A 25,718-nucleotide genomic window follows, 5' to 3' on the forward strand; every position below is an offset into this window, starting at 1 on the left:
GAGGTGGTGGGGGGGATCTTTGCCTTTTTTACGTTGCTCGTTATGCAGGCCAGTGAGGCCACTGACTAGCTCTGGTCCATAGCTCTAGTCTAATGCGTTGCATTTAGAGTTATGGACCTGAGCTAGCACTGACTAATAATATATCCAGCCAGGTCGGTCATTCGTATTGCGCTGCGCACACGCTTTTAGCGAGGTGCTAAGCAAGGGTTGTTTTGGTATACCAATCAATCAGTCTACTCCATGTGCGTGTGCACGTGCACTCTTTACGTGCGCGGCTGCACGCTGTTTCACCCACGTTTGGTTAAAAGTTATATCAAGTGATGTTATAACATTACAAACTTTCTAAATAACTTTAGTATTCAACATGTCGGGGTCCTAGCAACTCCTTCTGTCTTCTGTGCTACCCTGCTGCGTTCGCTCCGCTGCTCAGTGCTGACGGGGAAGAGAACTGAGCAGGGGCGGGGCGGTGGGAGCAAAGGGGACAGATCTCCAAATGAACGCCGCATTGAGCCTCGACACGTTGTTAGCTTGTAGCTCTGCTCTTTTTGGCGAACGACACCGCCGTTCAGAAATATAGATTTAGGTATAGAACCGCGACTATAGAATGTGCACTAGCTGTAGACAGAGACTTCTCTTTATCACGATTGAATGGTCAAATCCTGTAGTCGCACCTGTGCGACAAATCTAATTTTACAACTCGCACGGTGATATTTTTAGTCGCAAATGCGAGTACCTAGTCGCACTGTCGAGCCCTGCCCTCAGTCAAATTTAGTCAATTATGGTTTCTAGGTGCCGGTGGGACCTGTGATGAAAGGGGTTCGGAAGGTGGGGGATGGGGGGGGGGGGGGGGGGGGGGGATGGAAGGGGTTTGGAAGGTGGGGGATGGGGGGGTGTTGCAGGTGCGTGCAGATCGGGGAGGCCTCTGTACTGCACTGCAGACACATTGCACTGGGCTTCAGGATCATCATGCAATGCAACTACAATGCACCACAGCCACCTCCAACCTGGAAACCAGCCACCTCCAACTACAATGCACCACAGCCACCTCCAACTACAATGCACCACAGCCACCTCCAACTACAATGCACCACAGCAACCTCCAACTACAATGCACCACAGCCACCTCCAACTACAATGCACCACAGCAACCTCCAACTACAATGCACCACAGCCACCTCCAACTACAATGCACCACAGCCACCTCCAACTACAATGCACCACAGCCACCTCCAACTACAATGCACCACAGCCACCTCCAACTACAATGCACCACAGCCACCTCCAACTACAATGCACCACAGCTACCTCCAACTACAATGCACCACAGCCACCTCCAACTACAATGCACCACAGCAACCTCCAACTACAATGCACCACAGCAACCTCCAACTACAATGCACCACAGCCACCTCCAACTACAATGCACCACAGCAACCTCCAACTACAATGCACCACAGCCACCTCCAATGCAACTACAATGCACCACAGCTACCTCCAATGCAACTACAATGCACCACAGCAACCTCCAACTACAATGCACCACAGCAACCTCCAACTACAATGCACCACAGCCACCTCCAACTACAATGCACCACAGCAACCTCCAATGCAACTACAATGCACCACAGCCACCTCCAACCAGCCACACTGCGCACGTGCACACACACACACACACACACACACACACACACACACACACACCGGCCTGTGAATGACCATGACCATCCCGACTATGGTGAAATAGAACAACAGAAGTAACAAGAAGTAACATAATTACGTACTAAGGCGCGATTCATACTCCTATTTTAGCGCTGAATAAAAGTCGGTTCGGCTCTGTAGAGCCTACAATGTGACGTCATTTGAGGTTCAGGGGGGGCGGGTACCATCACTACAGCGGTAAAATAGGAGTATGAATCGGCCCTAAGAGAGGAGTACATGTGATGACGTCGGTACAGTATTATACTGTCTGGACCACTGGCTCCCAGACAGTGGGTCGGCACATTTTTATTGGTCCCTTCATATTACTACATATTGTTTTCAATCATTATTATTTCAAAAACATTTTTAAAAAACATTCCCAAAAAAGATTTTCATGAATTAAAACATTTTCAATGTTTTTTTTGTTTTTGTTTTCAGTAATTTCATGAAGAAATCAAATAAAAATCTAAGAAATCCCATACATTTAGAAAACAAAATGTTCAAAAAGTAGCCGATCTACAAGCTCACAACACGGCGCAAAGCGACGCGTTGTGAGCTTGTAGATCGGCTATTTTCACTAGTTTGTGTCCCGGGGCAAACATAACAGTTCTCTTTTGGGTCACGGCCCGGGCTAAAAGGTTTTGGTAAACCCACTGGTCTGGACTGTTTGCGAGACACGAAAGGATGGACTGGGATAAAGAAAGAAAAGGAGTGGTTTCTCGTGTTCCAAACCACCAAGCATGGAACTGTGGGACGATCTGGTTCTGTCGGGAGTAGGAACATCTTGAGAACACATGAAGGCAAAATAAAGAAAGAAAAACGTTATCTGAGGTAAAGCACTAGCCCATTCTGACCTGAGATCAGATTCACACGAGGTTTCCGCCGGACACACAATGGTCCTGATGAACCCATTCTGACCTGAGATCAGATTCTAAAAATGTCAGTCGCTCTTCGATTTTTCTAAAATAGCAGACCTACAAGCTCGTATCGCGCCACTCGGTGGCGCGATATGAGCTTGTAGATCTGCTATTTTTCAATAGCTAAAGCATGACATGATGCCGACACCAAAATGGGTGCCCGGTCAGAATGGGCTAGAGCACAAGGATATCAGACCATAAACTTTATTGGACTAGACTACCGTTTGGCGAGCAGCGAAGACGATACAACAGTCTCTACCCTTGGAAACAAATGAACCAATTTAGACCAGACATCGAATTAAAAGTTAGTCTTCTGAATCCTGACAGTTTTCTGAAATACCCTATGTTTCTATATCAGTGGTGCTCAATATTTCATGTCAAAAAATTATATGTAATTGGCCACCGACCCCCATCTGAAAATATGTTCTTCCAGAAACCCCTCAGAAGCAAATATTTCAGTTAAAAACGCTCTGAAAGAATATATATTCAAAAGGTTTGTGCCACATTTTCATGATTTTTCAAAAATAGCAGACCTACAAAGCTCATATCGCGGCACTCAGTGCCGCGATATGAGCTTGTAGATCTGCTATTTTTCAATAGCTAAAGTGTAACATAATGCTGTAAAACACCAAAAAGGGGTTCCTGCCCAGAATGGGTTAAATGAACCAAGAGGTTTCTCAGAGAAATGTATGTATGCCCATCCAGTGCTCTGAAGATGCACCACGTATATCCAAACAACTAGTTCAATGCATTTCCAGATATTTTGTGTGTTCTAGTGCTTCAAATCATGATTTTGACACACACACACACACACACACACACACACACACACACACACACACACACACACACACACACACACACTCACAATCCCTGACATGCAGATGACAAGCAGTGAACCCCCTGTTCCACTCGTACCTTGTTGAGCCAGTTTGCAGACTGCAGGGCGCTGAGAGGAACGGAGACGCTGGCGCGCAGCGCGGCGCTGGCCCTGTCGCAGTGGGACAGACAGGTGGCGACCCCGTCGGCCTTCAGGGGAGAGGACAGGCTCATCTGGACGGCCTTGCACAGCAGCAGCACGGCCTTGGGCAGCGGGTGGCTGACAGGGGGGGAGAGACGCCATGATGATTACACATCTCGGCCATTTTGTTTTCGTCATGCGTGTCATTGAGTGGACAGGGTTATTATATAAAAAATGGGTTACAAAATCGTGGGATAAAAAATATATTTAACCCATTCTGACCTGAGATCAGATTCATACAAGGTTTCCACTGGACACACACTGGTCTGATGAACCCATTCTGACCTGAGATCAGATTCTAAAAATGTCAGTCGTTCTTCGATTTTTCAAAAATTAGCAGACCTACAAGCTCATATCGCGCCACCGAGTGGCGCGATACGAGCTTGTAGATCTGCTATTTTTCAATAGCTAAAGCATAACATGATGCCAACACCAAAATGGGTGCCCGGTCAGAATGGGTTAAAAAAAGGACAATTATTTATGATGATTCATACAACGACACGTGGTGTCATTTCATTTGACCTTTGACCTACTCAAGAGTGTGAAGCGCGCGGGGCATTCGCTCCGCCTCCGCCAGCAGTGACCTCACGGCGACATCGTCGCCCTGTAGCCAATGAACGGCCGCCTTCAGGACCAACGCCCACCAGCGACTCACTGGGTCTCCAACTGACGAGGGGAGGACAAATGGTGCATGTTTTTTAATAGCGCCTTTATCCAAGGCGCTTTACATAGATTGTGCATTACATTCAGCCATTCACACACCGATGGCGGAGGAAACCATGCTGTAAGGCACCCAACCTGCACATCGGTGAGCAATTAAGGGTTTGAACTACAACCCGGACAAGGGTGTGTGTGTGTGTGTGTGTGTGTGTGCGCATTCCATACCTGGCGTGGTGGTGTGATTGGACAGAGCACGGAACAGCGGAGCAGGGGAGGAAGACTCCTCTGTGGAGCTGTTCAACAACTGGAGAAACTCCAGAGCACAGGAGAACTCACTGGGAGAGAGCCATAGAGAGACAGAGACAGAGAGAGAGAGATACAGAGAGAGAGAGACAGAGACAGAGAGAGACAGAGAGAGAGAGAGATACAGAGAGACAGAGACAGAGAGAGAGACAGAGACAGAGAGAGAGACAGACAGAGAGAGAGAGAGATACAGAGAGACAGAGACAGAGAGAGAGAGAGAGACAGAGAGAGAGACAGAGAGAGAGAGAGAGAGAGAGAGAGAGAGAGAGAGAGAGAGAGAGAGAGAGAGAGAGAGCGACAGAGAGAGAAAAAGAGAGAGAGAGACAGACATGGACAGAGAAGTGAAGATAAATTAGATAAATCATCTTTATGGTCACATCACTGTTTGACAAGTAAAAAGGTGAAATTCGTTTTTTGTGCATACTGAATTTCCCATCGTGCTAATTGTAAAGAGAGGGAGGGGGGGATCAAGTCAAGAAATAAATAAAAATGTGAAGCTCGTCACACACACAGTCACACGTGCGCATGGACACACGCTCGCACGCACATATGCACATGCAGAGAGAGAGAGAGAGAGAGAGAGAGAGAGAGAAAGAGGGGAAGGGGCGACACAGTGAGAGCACCAGATAAGAGAGTAAAGGAGATAGTGAGTGAGGGACAGAGAGAGAGAGAGAGAGAAAATAGACAGATAGACAGATAACACAGACAAAGAGATACAGACAGATAGCATTATAGGACATAGGATAACACAGACAATAGGACAACACAGACAAAGCGATACAGACAGATAGCATTATAGGAACAACCGAATGAAAGAGGGAGAGGGAGTGTCAATGTTTAATTAACAGCAGTACGGTGAAAACCAGAGCCATCCGGTGGCAGGCGGACGTTGACACAGGCCAGTGTGTACAACTCTGCAGCGTTGTGTTGATTGAGCCTGCAGTCTCGCCCAGTTAAAGTAAGTAAGTAGCCTTGCCGAGCCATGAGGCCCATTCAGTATTTTAGCTGTGTTTTCCTGAGATACTTCCGGGTCCTACTTTTGTGTCGCTTTTGTGTCCCCATAGAGTTATACTGTGACGCTCCGTCAGGACTAAATCTGAGACGAAAACAACCACGAAAGTCTCATTTTACCGCTTTCCTTCGCAACAAGAAGGCTGCTGCTCTCCCAAATCTGCTGGTGACAGGCCATCTGCCCCACATGGAATACTATCGCCATTTTATTTTATTGTGTCAACTAAATCCTCATTAATGCAAACTAGATTCAACATACTCTAGCCTGCACACATTCTAAAATATGCCCGCGAAATATTTTACCGATATTTCACCTTCAATAATAATGATAATAATAGTCTTTGTCGTCTCCACATCATATCTTTTTGTTGTACAAGTACACCCCCTGTACATGACGCTAGTATGTCACAGGGACTTACCCCCAATCCAACCCTTGATGCTGAGTGCGAAGCAGGGAGGCACTGGGTCCCATTCTTACAGTCTTTGGTATGACCCGGCCGGGGATCGAACCCCGACCTCCCAGTCTCAGGGCGGACACTCTAACCACAAGGCCACTGTCTGGTAGTCTCGCCCAGTGGTGCAAAGTAACTAAGAACATTTACTTCATTCTGAGAGGTAATTTGTACTTGATTTCAAGTTACTTTCACTTCTACTCCACTACATCTCCAGAGGCAAATATAGTACTTTTACTCCACTGCATTTATTTGGAAAACTTTAGTCACTAGTTACTTAGTAGATTATTTGGATTATTTTATTATTATTAGAAATCCTACAATAACCACTTCAGCCATTTGAAAATAGCCGATCTACACACATTGTGAGCCTGTAGAGTAGATCGGCTATTTTCCGGCTATTTTTATACATTTGAAAAACTTGCAATGATGCCTACCTTCTACTTTTGGTACTGGATACCAATACTTTTGTACTTTTAACTCAAGTACATTTTGAATTCCGGGGACTTGTACTTGCGATAAGAGTATTATTTTATATTGCATTATTTGTGCTCTGACTCCATTAACCCATTTTGGGGGCGGGAACCCCTGTTGGTGTTAGCATCATGCTATGCTTTAGCTATTGAAAAATAGCAGACCTACAAGCTCATAGCGCGCCACCGAGTGGCGCGCTACGAGCTTGTAGGTCTGCTATTTTTGAAGAATCGTGAAAAGTGACACGAAAGTGTTTGAGAACGACTGACATAGAAAAACATAGCTTTTTCAAAGAAAACAGTCAGGATTTAGAAGACATTTGCAGAATCGTTCCCAGGTCAAAATGGGTTAAGACATTAGAGTAGGTTTTCCTCCTCCTCACCCCGAGTCCTCTTTGCGTTTGTCGCCGTCGGCCTCGCTCTGCGGCTGGATAAGCGTGTGCACGGCCCTCTCCAACAGCTTCTCACAGAAACGCCGGTGGAGCTGGCCCACAGGATCACCTGGAGCCACGAGGACAACGTCTAATTAGGGCTAATTCATTCATTAATGTATTCATCTGATTAGCCCTAATCTCAATTAGGGCTTTCGTTTCTAGTTGATTTGTACTAGTTGACTAAGTTGCCTAGTTTACTAGTCGACTAGTCGACCTATTAACCCATTTTGGGGCGGGAACCCCTTTTGGTGTTAGCATTATGTTATGCTTTAGCTATTGAAAAATAGCAGATCTACAAGCTCATAGCGCGCGCTATGAGCTTGTAGGTCTACTATTTTTTTAAACTGTCAGGATTTTTAATCTGATATCAGGTCAAAATGCGTTAAAGAAACCCCATTCTTCTGTGCGTTAGAATCTGATCTCAGGTCAGAATGGGTTAAACTATCTTTTTAAAAAGAAAAAATATTTGTACATTTAAAAACTGTGTACATTGGTGACTATATCATACTATAATTCTAACAATGTCTGAGTGTGTGTGTGTCTGTGTGTGTCTGTCAGAAACAGTGCCGTAACTCCTTACTGCCTGCACCAATCACTCCCATATGAATATGGAGGGCGTAACGAAGCCCTTTTTTCGATTTCACACATTAATGATTATTAATGAATTGATTAGTCAATTACAAACGCACCCGGGTGCAGTACCCCCCACGGCCACAAGGGGGGGGGGGGGGCAAATATCTCACAACGGGTAAGGGCTAGTAACTATAACTACCGCCAATGTGACAAATGGTCAACACCCGGCTTCAGTATTACTCCGATTGGGTCATAAATACCTGGGTCTCTCTTTGAAGTGTAAACGCCATCGCTGTTCTCAGACTTCACGGACCAATCGCAGCTCAGGAAGAACTGTCTGCCCAGCGGGGTGAAGAGCCAGCGCAGACCGTCGGGGATGGGTTTGGGTTCTTGGCTCGCCACGCTCTCCGCACAGCTCAGCAGGTAACCCTGGAGGGGAAACACATGAACCCGTTTAGACCATTTGTAATTGTAAAATGACTTATACTGGATCTCTTGTCCACTAGTCCCTTCCTAGTCTAGTTTTTTTATTTGTTGTATATTTAGTCTTAGTCACCATAGCTTAGTTTTCATTTAGTTTCCATTTAGTTTTCGTCAGTGAAAAAAGGATAGTCGACGAACATTTTTCGTCTTAGTTTTAGTCGACGAAAACAACACTGGAAGGGGTAAGACATTAAGATGATGATGATGATGATGATGATGATGATGGTGACGAGTCAAAACGAGCAATTCAAAAGTAAGTAAAACATTGTGTGTTATTGTGTGTTAACCCATTCTGACCCGAGATCAGATTCATACGAGGTTTCCACTGGACACACACTGGTCTGATTAACCCATTCTGACCTGAGATCAGATTAAAAAAATGTCAGTCGTTCTTCGATTTTTCAAAAATAGCAGACCTACAAGCTCGTAGCGCGCCACTCGGTGGCGCGCTATGAGCTTGTAGATCTGCTATTTTTCAATAGCTAAAGCATAACATGATGCTAACATCAAAAGGGGTTCCCGTTCGGAATGGGTTAACTTGGTTTACATTTACAGCATGCATTACACCCATTCAGGACAGGAACCCCTTTTGGTGTTTTAAGAATAATGTTATACTTTAGCTTAAGAAAAAATAAAAATAAAATTTTTCGGTCAATTCGGTTTCGGCCCGAATAGGCAGAAAATATATCACCAAATAGTGTATGCAATTAATGCATTCAAAATAACTGGAAAAAAAAATCATGTGAGACACTGACCGGCAGACACAGACAGACAGACAGACACAGACAGATGATGTGAGACACAGACAGACAGACACAGACAGATGATGTGAGACACAGACAGACAGACACAGACAGATGATGTGAGACACAGACAGACAGACACAGACAGATCCTGTGAGACACAGACAGACAGACACAGACAGATCCTGTGAGACACAGACAGACAGACACAGACAGATCCTGTGAGACACAGACAGACAAGACACAGACAGATGATGTGAGACACAGACAGACAGACACAGACAGATCCTGTGAGACACAGACAGACAAGACACAGACAGATGATGTGAGACACAGACAGACAGACAGACACAGACAGATCCTGTGAGACACAGACAGACAGACACAGACAGATCCTGTGAGACACAGACAGACAGACACAGACAGACAGACACAGACAGATGATGTGAGACACAGACAGACAGACACAGACAGATCCTGTGAGACACAGACAGACAAGACACAGACAGATGATGTGAGACACAGACAGACAGACACAGACAGATCCTGTGAGACACAGACAGACAAGACACAGACAGATGATGTGAGACACAGACAGACAGACACAGACAGATCCTGTGAGACACAGACAGACAAGACACAGACAGATGATGTGAGACACAGACAGACAGACAGACACAGACAGATCCTGTGAGACACAGACAGACAGACACAGACAGATGATGTGAGACACAGACAGACAGACACAGACAGATTCTGTGAGACACAGACAGACAGACACAGACAGATGATGTGAGACACAGACAGACAGACACAGACAGACAGACAGATCCTGTGAGACACAGACAGACAGACACAGACAGATGATGTGAGACACAGACAGACAGACACAGACAGATCCTGTGAGACACAGACAGACAGAGACAGATCCTGTGAGACACAGACAGACAGACAGACACAGACAGATGATGTGAGACACAGACAGACAGACACAGACAGATCCTGTGAGACACAGACAGACAGAGACAGATCCTGTGAGACACAGACAGACAGACAGACACAGACAGATGATGTGAGACACAGACAGACAGACACAGACAGATGATGTGAGACACAGACAGACAGACAGATGATGTGAGACACAGACAGACAGACAGACACAGACAGATCCTGTGAGACACAGACAGACAGACAGACACAGACAGATCCTGTGAGACACAGACAGACAGACAGACACAGACAGATCCTGTGAGACACAGACAGACAGACAGACACAGACAGACAGACAGACACAGACAGATGATGTGAGACACAGACAGACAGACACAGACAGACAGACAGACAGACACAGACAGACACTGACCGGCAGACAGGAGAGGTGGTGGCCCAGCACAGTGCGCAGGGCCGTTGCCGCGGTCACATAGATCTCGGCCAGCTGAGCGGGAGCCATCTTGGCCTGGGCGCTCTGGCTGAGGTTGACGGCGTTCAGAGACAGAGACAAGGCCCAGGGGGCGCTACGCTGGGGCAGCTTCCCTAGGGGGGGGGGGGGGGGGGAAGAGAGAGAGAGAGAGAGAGAGAGAGAGAGGGAGAGGGAGGGAGAGAGAGAGAGAGAGAGAGAGAGAGAGAGAGAGAGAGAGAGGGAGAGAGAGAGGGGAAGGAATGATCCGTGTTATTAGGTTGCGTAAATACTAGGCTGGTTGACTTGCTAAAAGAATGACATACGGTCTGCATTTGGACAGACTTGCAGAAAACATTAGATAACATTAGCCACCGAGTGGCGCGCTATGAGCTTGTAGATCTGCTATTTTTGAGTGGTGCAACCACTCCTACATCCAGCTTGCAATGTCCGTGTACCTGTGTACCTGTAACCATGAGCATGAGTGGTGTGCGCATGTGTGAAATTGGAACGACAGAAGTATGTGACATGGCTGCCACCTGCTGGACGCAAACGATACAGAGAAGTAATTGGAACGATACAGAGAAGAAATTGGAACGATACAGAGAAGAAATTGGAACGATACAAATTGGAATGATACAGAGAACCAATAGACGGGAGTTGCACCACTCGGTTCACACTGGTGTGATTTTTCAATAGCTAAAGCATAGCATGATGCTAACACCAAAAGGGGTTCTCGCCCAAAATGGGCTAAATACTAGGCTGGTTGACTTGCTAAAATAATGACATACGGTCTGCGGTTGTTGGACAGACTTGCAGAAAACATTACATTACATTAAAGAACTACTGTGACTCTTGTGCACACCGTTTATAATGTTAACGTCACGTTAACACATTTTCGATGACGTCCCACTGTTACGCAACATCGAACGATGCGCAACAGGCGCGTCCAGGCTGTAGAGCGATGCGATCGGTTTTGATACCAATACTCTTCTAGTCTTTTGGATAAAACTTCGTCCTGGGTGCTGGGTGTTACTAACCCATTCTGACCTGAGATCAGATTCATACAAGGTTTCCACTGGACACACACTGGTCTGATGAACCCATTCTGACCTGAGATCAGATTCTAAAAATGTCAGTCGTTCTTCGATTTTTTTCAAAAATAGCAGACCTACAAACTCGTATCGCGCCACTCGGTGGCGCGATACGAGCTTGTAGATCTGCTATTTTTCAATAGCTAAAGCATAACATGATGCCAACACCAAAATGGGTGCCCGGTCAGAATGGGCTAATTGAAAAGACAATGTTTTTTGTGAGGGTACCTACCCTATAGGGGACACGGGGGAGAAAACTCCACACAGAAAGGCCGTTTCGCCAACCCCACTTCGGGTATGGGCACCGATGACGCGGAGCAGAGAACATGTTTAACCCATTTTGGGGCGGGAACCACTTGGTGTTTTAAGCATTATGTTATAGCTATTTAAAAATAGCAGATCTACAAGCTTGTAGATCTGCTTTTTTTATTTTTATTGTGAAAATGTGGCGCAAATTTTGAATATATATTCTTTCAGAGCGAACGTTTTTAACTAAAATCTTTGCTTCTGGGAGGTGGGGTCCCTGGCTGGAACGACATCATTTGAGATTGTGGTCCGCGGGCCAATTATGTACATATAACTGACATGAAACAGTTTGAGAACCACTGACATAGAAACATAGGTTTTTTTTTAAAGAAAACTGTCTAGGATTCTAGTGTCAGGCCTAAATGGGTTAACCCATTTTGGGGCGGGAACCCCTTTTGAACCCCTTTTGGTTGATCTACAAGCTCATAGCGCGCCACCGAGTGGCGCGCTATGAGCTTGTAGGTCTGCTATTTTTGAAAAATCGAAGAACTGCACTGACATAGAAACATAGCTTTTTCAGAAAACTGTCAGGATGTAGAAGACGTTTTTTTAGAATCTGATCTCAGGTCAGAATGGAAAACTGTCAGGATGTAGAAGACGTTTTTTTAGAATCTGATCTCAGGTCAGAATGGAAAACTGTCAGGATGTAGAAGACGTTTTTTTTAGAATCTGATCTCAGGTCAGAATGTGCCCTAACAGTCACCTGTGAGCTGCAGCTGACTCAGCCTGTGGTAGACCAGGGCAGCGTCCCGGGCGCTGGTTCTGGACTCGTCCCCCTCATGCTTCCCTCCGACCCGGTGGACCAGCCAGCCCAAGGGGGTGGGGCGATGCAGGCAGTAGCGAATCACGTTCCAGCAGAGGGAGAAGACCAGGTCCAGACGGGTGGAGGGGAGGGCTCGGGTCAGCACGGAGAGGCAGGTCTCCAGACTGGCCATGGCCGCTGTGTAGTCCCCCTGGACACCGGGAAAGAGACAGGGAGCATTAGGCTAACTGTGTAGTCCCCCTGGACACCGGGAAAGAGACAGGGAGCATTAGCCTAACTGTGAGGTCCCCCTGAACACCGGGAAGAGACAGGGAGCATTAGCCTAACTGTGTAGTCCCCCTGGACACCGGGAAAGAGACAGGGAGCATTAGCCTAACTGTGTAGTCCCCCTGGAAACCGGGAAGAGACAGGGAGCATTAGGCTAACTGTGAGGTCCCCCTGAACACCGGGAAGAGACAGGGAGCATTAGTCTAACTGTATAGTCCCCCTGGACACCGGGAAGAGACAGGGTGGTGCAGGGACCATTAGCCTAACTGTGTAGTACCCCTAGACACCGGGAAGAGACAGGGACCATTAGCCTAACTGTGTAGTCCCCCTGGACACCGGGAAGAGACAGGGTGGGCAGGGACCATTAGCCTAACTGTGTAGTCCCCCTGGACACCGGGAAGAGACAGGGATCATCAGCCCAACTGTATAGTCCCCCTGGACACCGGGAAGGGACAGGGTGGGCAGGGATCATCAGCCTAACTGTGTAGTCCCCCTGGACACCGGGAAGAGACAGGGTGGGCAGTGAGCATCAGCATGGGCAGCATTCCTTTAACTCCATCTCTACCGCTAGCTGTTAGCATAAACCATAGACCAGTCAGTGGCCTTGTGGTTAGAGTGTCCGCCCTGAAACTGGGAGGTCGGGGTTCAATCCCCGGCCGGGTCATACCAAAGACTGTAAAAAAATGCCTCCCTGCTTAGCAGTCAGCATCAAAGGGTTGGATTGGGGGTCAAATCTACTAATCAACCGAGCGCGGCACGGCTGCGGCTCACCGCTCCAAGAGACGGGTCAAATGCGGAGAACAAATTTCATTGCGGTAACGTGTGTGACAAATCGTATGACTTTGACTTTGAAACCCCAGTTCCCAGTGCAAGCATACGCGTTCACTTTAAAAGACGGTGTTTCTCTACAAAGTAACTAATAACTAACGTTTTCAAGTAAAGGTACAATAATTGGCTCAGATGTAGCGGAGTACAAGCAAAAGTACTGGAAATCGGAAATACTCAAGTAAGGTACAAATACCTCAAAATTGTACTTAAGTAGGGTAAATGTACTTAGTTACTCTCCATCACTGCAAATAATGTGAGCTGGATAAGCCATCGTGATGCCACAGAAAACACACACACACACCCTTTTAAACATTTTGTGCTTTGTCAGCTCATATGAAAGGAAGGATATGAGAGAGAGAGAGAGAGAGAAATGGGCACGCGATGAAGGTCACAGCCTGAATTTGAACCCCATGCTGTGAATGAATGCGTTTTGGAGAGGGGGTGGGGGGTGGGGGGGGCTTACATTATTCAATGGCCCTTTGTGAAAGCGTAAGTCTCTGAACTAACGTGTGTCGGACTAGCGAACGCTTCCCAGTTCCCAATAAAGCACAGCAACGCAAAAAATAATAATAATAAAAAAAAACAGGAGAGCTAAAACTGAGACATTAGAACTGGTCTTCAAGTGAAATGAAACGAGTAAGACGATGATTGAGTTATATGCAATGTTTGACCACAATCAAGTGGTAGTAGTTTGTTTTATTCCACTTAGATGTCAGATGGGTGGAGCTTGCAACACAGGAGAATACAGATTGAAAGAAACTGTTTTTAATAATTAAAATAGACAATCTACGAGCTCACAACGTGTCGATGTAGATCGGCTAGTTGAACTATTCAAAAATGTTTTTCAAAATAGTAAAAAAAAAGAAAGAAAAGGCAAATAAGTTTAGGGATAAGCATACGTTTTTCCACTGACGAAAACTATACGGAAACTATACGGAAATAATGAAGACTAAGCTATGGTGACAGAAACTAGAAACTAGACGGAAACTAGACTGTAAATGTTAGGAAGGGACTAGTGGACAAGAGATCCAGTATAAGTCATTTTACAATTGGTTGCATGCTGACAATTGGTTGCACGCACACAACGCGTCTTGTAGATCTTGTAGATCTAGAGCTTGTAGATCGGCTATTTTCAGCAAGTGAGCCATTACGGCCTGGGCCATGGCTCAGTGGTCCAGGCTCCTTGGCTGGTAATCCAGTCTGGCAGTGTGCCACTAAACTTTTAGTCGACTAAAATAAACTGTAGATTTAGTCGACAAAAACCTTATGATATTTAGTCGACTAAAACTAGACTAACACTAAAACATTCCAGGTGACTAAAATGTGACTAAAACTAAATGAAAACCTTTCCAAAACTAACTATGACTAAAAACTCAAATCAAAATTTGCTGACCAAAAACACCACAGCTGCTGCACTCACCCTGTTGAGGTGGATGTCGGCCTGCTTGCGGTGCCTCCAGAAGGACACGGAGTTGGGGGAGTGCAGCGGCGTCACGGGCTCCCAGAGATGCAGCACCCGCACGCAGCCCCACACCGCGCCCACCCCGCTCAGCACCCACACCATCACCCACGGCAGGAGGCAGCGCAACCACGACACTGGAAGAGGAGGAGGAGGAGGAGGAGGAGGAGGGGAACCAGAGGTGAGAATCACAACAAGGCGCTTAGAAATCTGCACTGGAATACGTTGACAAAATCAATATGGGAATGTTGGACTGATTAACCCATTCTGGACGGTGTTTTCTATTGAGAAATAGCAGATCTACAAGCTCGTAGCTATTTTTTGAATATATATTCTTTCAGAGCAAACGTTTTTTTTTTTTACTCAAATCTTTGCTTCTGGTGGGGGGGGGGGGGGTCCCTGGAAAAACACATTTTCAGATGGGGGGGGGGGGGGGGGGGGGGGGTTGGTGGCCAATTACATATCATTCTGGGGTCCTTTGACCTGAAATAGTTTGAGAAACTGACACAGAAACAAAAGGTTTTGTAGAATCGAGCTCAGGTCTGAATGAAGGTTAAATAAAACTTTGAGGAGAGGGTGACTGACCAAAGTTGTGCGAGTGGTTGGGGAACCAGACCAGGGTCCTGGAGGGCCCGTGGCCCCCCGCCAGGCCCCCGGGGCCCCCCGCCGCCGCCGCCGCCTCCGAGCCCAGCAGGGAGGGCAGCGGGTTGAGGGACAGGCAGAGGAAGGTCAGGGCGCACAGCAGCAGGCGAGACCGATCCATCACGCCGACGGAGGAGGGAGAGTCCGGTTCACTCTTCAACTGAGGAAGAAGAGACAGAGACTCAGTGGCGTGCACAGACATTTAGAGGGGCCGGTGCTCAAGTGAAAAAAGGGCACCTTGTGCAGCGCGTGGAACCGGCCGGTTGCCTTAACCCATTCTGACCTGAGATCAGATTCATACGAGGTTTCCGCCGGACACACACTGGTCTGATGAACACATTCTGACCTGAGATCAGATTCTAAAAATGTCAGTCGCTCTTCGATTTTTCAAAAATAGCAGACCTACAAGCTCGTATCGCGCCACTCGGTGGCGCGATATGAGCTTGTAGATCTGCTATTTTTAAATAGCTAAAGCATAACACGATGCTGACACCAAAATGGGTGCAGAATGGGTTAACAGACTTACTGCTTTCGGCGGAGTACTCCGCCATAAGGTATTTAATTACATTCCGCTCCTGGCGGAGTACTCCGTCTGATAAGCTTTATTATTGGTATCAAACGGCATCGCTGATTACTATTTTTTCATTATTCTTTTGGCTCGGCCTTTCCTTCTTTAGCGATCCTAGACCGGGTTGCACAACCGCGCTGCCGTCCACCTCCCATTATAAAGGCTCATATCCACCCACCCAGCCACACACATAGCTCCGTAAAGGGAGTGGTTGCACCACTCAAAAACAAAACAAAAACGAAGCCTTGATGACAGTGGGTCTACCTGGTCATGGTCCAGTAAGGGACTGCCCGGTTCATTCAGACAGTGGGTCTACCTGGTCATGGTCCAGTAAGGGACTGCCCGGTTCATTCAGACAGTGGGTCTACCTGGTCATGGTCCAGTAAGGGACTGCCCGGTTCAGAGTCCACGCAGTACGGCGAGAACTGGTGAGGAGAACCGGAGCCAGCGTCGGACGCCGGGGGCGACATCATCACCACTTCCTCCTGTTTCATCTCCACGTCCTCCGAGAGAACCACGCCCTCTGAGAGAGAGAGAGAGAGAGAGAGAGAGAGAGAGAGAGAGAGAGAGAGAGAGAGAGAGAGAGAGAGAGCCGAGGACAAGAGCATCAGAAATGCACTCTATGCCAACATACAGTGTCCTTAAGCAAGACACTGAACCCCTAATTGCTCCTGATGTCCTGGTCGGTGCCTTGCATGGTTTCCACCGCCATCGGTGCATGAATGTGTGTGTGAATGTGTGAATGTAATGCACAATCTCTGTAAAGTGCCTTGGATAAAGGCAGTATTCTTTATACTGTACATCACATGCTGTAGTTAGTTGAACATAATTCAATAAGGCAGGAACACATACTGTTCTTGGGGTTAGTAGAACATGCATCAGTAAGGCAGGAACACATACTGTTCTTGGGGTTAGTAGAACATGTATCAATAAGGCAGGGACACATACTGTTCTTGGGGTTGGCCATCTTCAGCGCCAGGTTCTCCTGTCGTAGTTTGTGGTTCACTTGCTGCAGGTACTTGATGTAGTCGATGGCTTTCCTCAGCACTCCCGACTTGTGCATCTGTGTAGAGTCAAAGACATTGGGAGAGTTCAAATGTGTGTCCCGACCTGAAAGTGCCGTTGACTAATACCATACAAGCTGGAAAGGGAGGGAGATCAGAAAATAGAGCTATTTAAATGACTTATACTTTTATGTGTATATTATCATGCACCTTGTGCACAGTATATATATATATATATTCCACAGTATTGAGATCTAACCTTTTTGTTCTTCTCTCTTTTCACCCGGCTTAATTACATTTATGAATAATTATCCCCTTATGTGCCCGTTTGCGGGTCTGAGGTCTTAACCCATTTAGACCCGGAGGACGATTCTACAGATGTCTTCTAAATCCTGAACATTTCTGAAATACCTCCGTTTCTATATCAGTGGTGCTCAATATGTCACGTCAAGGACCCCCAGAATTATCTGTATTTGGCCGTCGACCCCCATCTGAAAATATGTTGTTCCTATATGGACCTCCCCAGAAGCAAAGATTTGAGTTAAAAACTTTTGCTCTGAAAGAATATATATATATTCAAAGATTTGCGCCACATTTTCACGATTTTTCAAAAATAGAAGACCCACAAGCTCATAGCGCTATGAGCTTGTGGGTCTGCTATTTTCTAGCTTGTAGATCTGCTATTTTTCAATAGCTAAAGGGGGTTCCCGTTCAGAATGGGTTAAGGCCGAAGCCTGCTGGTTGCTCCGAGTGCAATGAATTTAATTAGGAGGTTGGAGAGGTTTCTGTACTCGGATGGATTATGCATCTCCACATCGTTAACTCTGAGGGTGTGAGACCTCGTAAAAAACATTTAGGGGTTCGTTCGTTATATAAAACCATTGTTTTCAGCCGCCACCATTTATCAACGGCCTCTTACGCTGTGACTGCATGGCGAGGTGAACATTTTATGACATTTTATGAATGTGAAACGCGTCTTAACCCATTTTAGGCAGGAACCACTTTTGGTGTTAGCATCATGTTATGATTTAGCTATTTAAAAATAGCAGATCTACAAGCTCATAGCGCGCCACCGAGTGGCGCGCTACGAGCTTGTAGGTCTGCTATTTTTGAAAAATCGAAGAACGACTGACATTTTTTTAATCTGATCTCAGGTCAGAATGGGTTATAATCAGACCAGTGTGTGTGTGTCCAGTGGAAACCTCGTATGAATCTGATCTCAGGTCAGAATGGGTTAAAGGTGTTAAAAAAGTATCAAATGGAGGCCTTGCTTACACTGACCTTGGCGTCGTTGCCCATCACCAGGTCTCTGAGCTCCAGGATCTTGTCGTTGATGGACGAGCGGTACCTCTTCTCGATGATGTTGTGGGTGGTCCTCCTCTCGCCCTCCTTCACCACCCCTCCCGGGCCCACCACCAGCCCTCCTCCTCCACAGCCTCCTCCTCCCAGCATCATCTGGTGGTGATGGTGGTCCATCACCGTCCTGCCGACGCCGCCGCAGTGGGCGGAGCCCGGCTGCAGCTGCTTGATTGGCAGCTTGTCTCCGCCCCCCATCATGACGGGGACGGTGGTCAGGATGTTGCTGCTCATCAGCGTCTAGATTGAGAAGAGACAACGATTTGCAGAATTGTGCATATTAGAAAGAGTGCATATTATTAACCCATTCTGACCTGAGATCAGATTCATACGAGGTTTCCACCGGACACACACACTGGTCTGATGAACCCATTCTGACCTGAGATCAGATTCTAAAAAATGTCAGTCGTTCTTCGATTTTTCAAAAATAGCAGACCTACAAGCTCGTAGCGCGCCACTCGGTGGCGCGCTATGAGCTTGTAGATCTGCTATTTTTCAATAGCTAAAGCATAACATGATGCTAACACCAAAATGGGTTCCCGTTCAGAATGGGTTAATACACCACTACACTATTATCCTAATATACATTAGATATTATTATTACCCGACAACATTGCTATAGCATGTTATATTATCTTACACTATTTCATTCATTATTATTGCTATTGCTACTACTTGTATTTGCCTGTATCTCTTTCCCTGTCTATCTCTCTTCTATTCCTTCTTCCCATTCCCCCTCTACCAGGAATGTCTTAGTGTTGGTCTAGTTATAGTCGACTAAATGCCATGCGATTTAGTCGACTAAAATGTATTTTGGCGGGGGCCTTGATGGCTGATTTTACACTTTCACACTATTTTCAGCATTTAACCAAGTGTAAACATTTTAGTCTAGTTTTTATTTGTTGACGAAATTGGCAATGTATTTAGTCTTAGTTTTAGTCGAGTGTTGTTATTGTTGTATTGTATCCATCTAGGTTTAACCCATTCTGACCGGGCACCCATTTTGGTGTCGGCATCATGTTATGCTTTAGCTATTGAAAAATAGCAGATCTACAAGCTCATATCGCGCCACCGAGTGGCGCGATACGAGCTTGTAGGTCTGCTATTTTTGAAAAATCTAAGACACTTTTAGAATCTGATCTCAGGTCAGAATGGATTCATAATGAAACTGTCAGGATGTAATAGACATTTCTAGAATCTGATCTCAGGTCAGAATGGGTTAAAGGGGACTGACCGGGACCTGCAGGGCGGTGGTCTGCAGAGGGGTGGTCAGGGTGGTGATTCCGGGGCTCTGCATGGTGGACAGAACCTGGGTACCATCTGGCTTCAGCGTGGTCAGAACCAGAGAGTCCGTCTTCAGGATCTGAGGCTGTTGGACCAGAACCTGAGAGAGAGAGAGAGAGAGAGAGAGAGACACAGAGAGAGAGAGAGAGAGAGAGAGAGAGAGAGAGAGAGAGAGAGAGAGAGAGAGAGAGAGAGAGAGAGAGAGACAGAGAGAGAGACAGAGAGAGATCCAAAACACTGCATGAGCACATTGGCTGTCATTCATTCATGTTTATTTGAGAACGCCAAAGCGTACTTGAGTTTACAGGTTCATTGGCAAATGGGGGGGGGGGGGGGGGGGGGGCACAACATTCAATTTTGACATTGATCTTTGCTAAATGGTCTCATTGATTACAGCTGCAACGCATTTCATAAGCTCTAGTGGAAAGGCAGACACACACTCACTCCAAACACCTCCTTGAGGCAAAGTCAATGCTGTGGAATTTGGGACCGCCAATAAATGCATTGGTCAATTTTGCAGATCTTATTCTCAAGACTGCCCATGCTTCCCACTTCAACCAGTGGGTTGAATTATGTATGACAGTTACATATGACAAAGGGTGGCCCTTAGCCCAGTTATAACTGAGGACCTACAAATGAAATGGATTCTACAAATGTCTTCCTGACAGTTTTCTTGAAAAAAAACATGTTTCTATGTCAGTCGTTCTCAAACATTTTCATGTCAAGGACCACCAAAAATACATGTAATTGGCCGCCGACCCCCATCTGAAAATATGTTGTTCCAGGGCAGGGACACCCCAGAAGCAAAGGTTTGCGTTAAAAGCGTTCACTCTGAAATAATTAAGCAATATTACACTCGGTGTGGTTTAACGTGATCATTGCCTAGAGACAGTGATGCGGTCAGGAACGTGACGTAGTCGAGTTCCGCAAGCATCACTGAAGTGGCAATAATCTTGTTAAACCACACCCTCGAGTGTAATATTGCAATTATACGACAGTTACCCTTAAAACTAAGAAATCGCTGAAAAAACATATTTATTTTAATGACAGATGTAGTCACTACGACCACAAATGTCCCAAGAAACTAGCTAGCTAATTCTTTGTTTTGATTAGGTGTGGAGTGGTGCTCGTTTGAACCACGGCTAGAAGGCTGTTTCAACCAATCAGATTGCTTCCTCGAAAAGACCTGTTGTATAATGTGCTTTGACCATAGACTGTAAAAAAAATATGGACAAAGCGTTCTCCGGGTCTGATATGGACGTAAGATGAAGCCAGTCAGTCCTTGAATTGTAAATCGCCATCTTTCTAGATCCGTTTGGGCCCAGCTGGCCAATTGGCTGGCCCAGACAACGAGGCGGGACTTCCCCCCTTCTTCTTTGTTGGTTTTTATTTTGACTCGAACGGGGGGTGGCTCCCGATCATAGACTATAACGGTAGCCACGCCCCTCAAAACATACTCGACTTTATAGTCATTTTTTTTTATAAATGGGACCATAATTTTCCAAAAATAATATTACCGGTATATGGCATGAGAAATGAGACTTTAAACTAGTGACTGGAAGCAGAAAGTATTCATTATTAAGGTAATACAGTCTCGGTGAAGTTGGGCCCAAATACAATTTGCAATTTACAATTTAGGCATTTAGCAGACGCTCTTAATCCAGAGCGATTTACATTTAAGCAAGAACAAAAGCATGGGAATACATCACATAAAAGCATTTATCATGAAACATGCGTAAGCTAAGAAAGTAACAGTGGAATATCTATATAATGAAACTATACATACACTATACATATTTACTACTATGCTATACATATGTACAATTATAGTGCTGTCTATGTCTACATAACATGCTATAAGTCTGTACATGGACCTCTATGGAGATATGGGGTTTTTTGGGCCCAATGACAGCGCCACAACAGGCCATTATATGAACTTTCAGGAAGTCCCGATTTCATTAGTGGCTTCACGAAATATCTGTCTGACTGCCCCCCTGGTTTCAACCAATCAGATTGCTTCCTCGAAACGACCTATTGCATAATGTGCTATAACACACACACACGAGTACCTGCTGAACCTGTTGTTGCATGTGGTGTGATTGGATGGTCTGGATGGTCTGCCCGGCCGGCGTCAGCACACGCTGATGCTGAATGGTCATTGGCTGGAGCTGCGGTGATGTCATGATACTCTGCATCTGTGGTTGGAGGACTGATGATGGAGATGACAGATAAACTGTGGTTTTGACATGGGAGTCAAAATACAAAGCACAGTGGGGGTGAATACAACTGTACAGGCAGATTAGAGAATACCAAAAGGTTTGCTTTCAAAAACATACGTTTTTTTTCTTGGTCTGTTTTTTACTGACTAAAACACAATGCAGTCCTATAGACGGAATATTTGAATAATATAACAAATTTTAAAGGTATATTCAGTGATTTCACTCAAAAAACCTTCGTTTTTGGCTGTGGGACCCAGCCTTTCGTCCAATCAGGATAGAGAGTCAAAAACGAAACCTAAGGTTTTTTTGACCCCCAGGGGTTAACTGGGGACAGGGAGGAACTCCTTATATGGCCAGCACACTCTATAGTAGGGAGGATTATCACAACAAAACAAAAAAATAAGTGATATTTGAATTAAGTGAAATCACTGAATATACCTTTAAGGGTCAGGATAGTATAATTGATGGATTGGGGTTTATTATTTGACAAATTTCAAGTGACAAATGCAGTTTTATAGACCGAATATTTGACTAAAAAACTAGTGCTGTGATTTCTTTCCCCACCCTAAAACATGATCATCAGGTCTTATTGTTATACGAGCTTGTAGATCTGCTATTTTTCAATAGCTAAAGCATAACATAATGCTAACACCAAAAAAAGGGGTTCCCGCCCCAAAACGGGCTAATTACCTTGGAAGCCAGAGGCGGGGCTCTGGTGGCAGATGACCTGGTTCTGGATGAAGCGTGATTGGGTCCCGTTGGAGGTGATCATGACGGTATGTGGAGCCTGTGATTGGATGGGGAGCGCGGCCTGGCTGTGTGTCTGAACCAGTGTGTGCACGGGGAAGCTCTGGGTCTGAACTGGAATGCCCTGTGTGTGTACCTGGGTAAAAAAAAAAAAAGTTATTATAATAATATTCAAAAGTTGACTACCCTTTTTCACTGACTAAAACTAAATAAAAACGAATCAATGATGACTAAAACTATGAGTAAACATACTGACGGGCATCAAGGCCCGCCAAAATACACTTTAGTGGACTAAATCATCCGTAGATTTAGCCGCCTAAAATCTTATGACATTTTAGTCGACTAAACTAGACCAACACTAAAACATTCCGGGTGACTAAAATGTGACTAAAAAAAAAACTAAATGAAGAGACTATGACTAAAATAGCAGACCTACAAGCTCGTAGTGCGCCACCGAGTGGCGCGCTATGAGCTTGTAGATCTGCAATTTTTCAATAGCTAAAGTATAACATAATGCTTAGTTAAAAAATAGCAGATCTACAAGCTCATATCGCGCCACTCGGTGGCGCGATATGAGCTTGTAGGTCTGCTATTTTCGAAAAAAATCGAAGAACGACTGACATTTTTAGAATCTGATCTCAGGTCAGAATGGGTTCGTCAGACCAGCGTTTGTCTAGTGGAAACCTCGTATGAATCTGATCTCAGGTCAGAATGGGTTAAGCAGTGAATCATGAATTTCGTGATCCCTCTCCGACTAGCTTATGAGGACAGTGGCCGAGTGCCTTCAAAGTCAAACCACGCCAGATTCAGACGAAGTAGTAAAACCGTCACAACAGTAAATACTACTAGTTACCTGGATGGCTGTCTGGGTGGTGGGCTGTGGTTGGATGGGCTGTATGGTCTGGGGTCGCGGCTGGAGCAGGGGAGGGGTGCGGGTCACCACCAGCGGCGGGGGGGCGGGGGTGGTGGCAGGGGTCTGCACCGGGGTGAGAGGCGGGGTGAGGGGGAGGGGGTGGGACTGCGGGGCCAGTGTCTGCGTTGGCGTGAGGCTCTGGTAGACGACTGTGGGGGTTGCGGAGGAGGAGGAGGAGGCCTGAGGGGTTTGGGGAGCCTTGGGGGGTTGTTGTTGTTGTTGTTGTTGTTGTTGTTGTTGTGCTTGGTGGGTTTGAGCAGCGGGCCGTGGGGGTGGGGCTGTTGTGCCAGTCTGTAGAGAGCCTGCGGAGGCTATCTGGTCCTCGAAAAGGTCTGGGAAGTCTCCCACCTGGTTACTCACAAACTGGAGCATCTCTGAGGGGACGAGGGAGAGAGAGAGAGAGAGAGAGGTCAGGTCAACTCGTTATGGACATTGAGAGACGACTCTCAGAGATTATCCCATTCTGACCTGAGATCAGATTCTAAAAATGTCTTCTACATCCTGACAGTTTTCTGAAAAAGCTATGTTTCTATGTCAGTCGTTCTTCGATTTTTCAAAAATAGCAGACCTACAAGCTCGTACCGCGCCACTCAGTGGCGCGCTATGAGCTTGTAGATCTGCTATTTTTCAATAGCTAAAGCATAACATAATGCTAACACCAAAAGGGGTTCCCCGCCCAAAATAGGTTAAAATAGGGTGCATTTTGCATCCCAAAACGCAGTTTTATAGTTAAGGGACGCAATAAAACAACGACCTCTGCATCCACAGGATGCACTACTGTACTGTTTTTTTTTATTCTAGTTTATTTTGCTAGCTTTAGTTATGATAATAATTTGAGTTTGATTTCAGTTTTCTACATCAATATAACCACATTATAACCGCATAAAATTAAATGGTAGTTAAATGCTGCAATTTGTAAAAATGGCAAAATATGACTCCTAATGTGGTTGAAGTGGGACTCATACAATGTCCCTGGGACTCATCTAGAAGACCATCCCTGCATCCTGGGACTCATTACATTGAAAACCTATTTACATCACTGCTCTTTCAGTGACATAACATGACCTGTCCATCACTGCATAGTTTATACTGTACAATAAGGTTGGTTGGCCCTCCCTTGCGACTAAGAGTCCAGCATTGTTTTTTATTCATCTATAAAGCTCAAATTGGGAGTTCACCTTCATATTTAAACATAGACTGTAAAAAATATGGACAAAGCGTTCCCCAGGTCTAACATGAACGTAAAATGAAGCCTGTCAGTCCTTGAATTATAAGTCGCCATCTTTCTAGATCCGTTTGGGCCCAGCTGGCCCATTGGCTGGCCCAGACAACGAGGCGGGACTTCCCCCCTTCTTCTTAGTTGGTTTTTATTTTGACTCGAGTGGGTGGGGAATCCCGATCATAGACTGTAACGGTAGCCACGCCCCTCAGAAAATGCGCGACTTTATGGTCATTGTTTTTATAAATGGGACCATAATTTTCAAAACAGAATATTATGACATTAGAAATGAGACTTTAAACTAGTGACTGGAAGCAAAAAGTATTCATGACCATGTTTATTAAGGTAATACAGTCTAGGTGAAGTTGGGCCCAAATACATGGACTTCTATGGGGCTATGGGTTTTTTTTGGGCCCAGTGACAGCGCCACAACAGGCCATTATATGAACTTTCAGGAAATCCCGATTTCCTTGTGGCTTCACAAAATATCTGTCTGACTGCCCCCCTGTATTTAAAGGACAACATTAGTTTTTTTCAACCAAGGTTCATGTTTTAGGTTGTTATTAGAGAAACTAAAAGATGAGTGTTAATCTTTTTTCATTTGCTGCTTTCTTTCGTTTTAGGGATTTTAGCTGTTTTTGACAGGGGGGCGGGGGCATTCGAGCATGGGGCTAAATATGCATTTTTTAACACAATTTTATGGTGATTTATTTTTGTATGGTTTACTATAGTCCTAATAAACGCCAGGAAATTACATCTGGCCACAAAAGATCACAGGATCTATAATAACCATAATAATAATAAGCTTTATTTATATAGCACCTTTCATACAGGGTTGCAGTTCAAAGTGCTTCACAGGCAGGACATACATCAAGTGCTTTACAG

General features: G+C 45.6%; 2 protein-coding genes across 5 annotated transcripts in view; one reads left to right on the forward strand and one right to left on the reverse strand.

The window, feature by feature from the left end:
• LOC310869848 (histone H1-like) overlaps positions 1–25,718 on the forward strand; it is a gene marked incomplete at both ends in the record, with an annotated part of 720,118 nt that overhangs the window by 149,681 nt on the left and 544,719 nt on the right. The window lies entirely within an intron of this gene.
• Positions 1–25,718, reverse strand: part of srebf2 (sterol regulatory element binding transcription factor 2) — a 41,759-nt gene that overhangs the window by 6,711 nt on the left and 9,330 nt on the right. The window contains exons 2-17 of one of the 4 annotated variants that reach the window (XM_083780786.1): positions 23,555–23,988; positions 22,645–22,837; positions 21,805–21,968; positions 19,686–19,835; positions 18,377–18,691; positions 17,040–17,154; positions 16,460–16,614; positions 15,467–15,683; positions 14,843–15,018; positions 12,268–12,517; positions 10,132–10,301; positions 7,803–7,971; positions 6,919–7,036; positions 4,522–4,631; positions 4,170–4,302; positions 3,534–3,714 (exon numbers count right to left, since the gene is read on the reverse strand). In XM_083780786.1, the coding sequence (XP_083636912.1) occupies positions 3,534–3,714; positions 4,170–4,302; positions 4,522–4,631; positions 6,919–7,036; positions 7,803–7,971; positions 10,132–10,301; positions 12,268–12,517; positions 14,843–15,018; positions 15,467–15,683; positions 16,460–16,614; positions 17,040–17,154; positions 18,377–18,691; positions 19,686–19,835; positions 21,805–21,968; positions 22,645–22,837; positions 23,555–23,988 (3,050 nt within the window). Of the gene's footprint in view, positions 1–3,533; positions 3,715–4,169; positions 4,303–4,521; positions 4,632–6,918; positions 7,037–7,802; positions 7,972–10,131; positions 10,302–12,267; positions 12,518–14,842; positions 15,019–15,466; positions 15,684–16,459; positions 16,615–17,039; positions 17,155–18,370; positions 18,692–19,685; positions 19,836–21,804; positions 21,969–22,644; positions 22,838–23,554; positions 23,989–25,718 lie in introns of all 4 variants that reach the window. The other 3 variants (XM_083780785.1, XM_083780788.1, XM_083780787.1) reach the window with 3 other exon arrangements.

This window comes from Protomyctophum parallelum (genome assembly GCF_964188405.1).
Source record: "Protomyctophum parallelum genome assembly, chromosome: 13".
Lineage (NCBI taxonomy): Eukaryota > Metazoa > Chordata > Actinopteri > Myctophiformes > Myctophidae > Protomyctophum > Protomyctophum parallelum.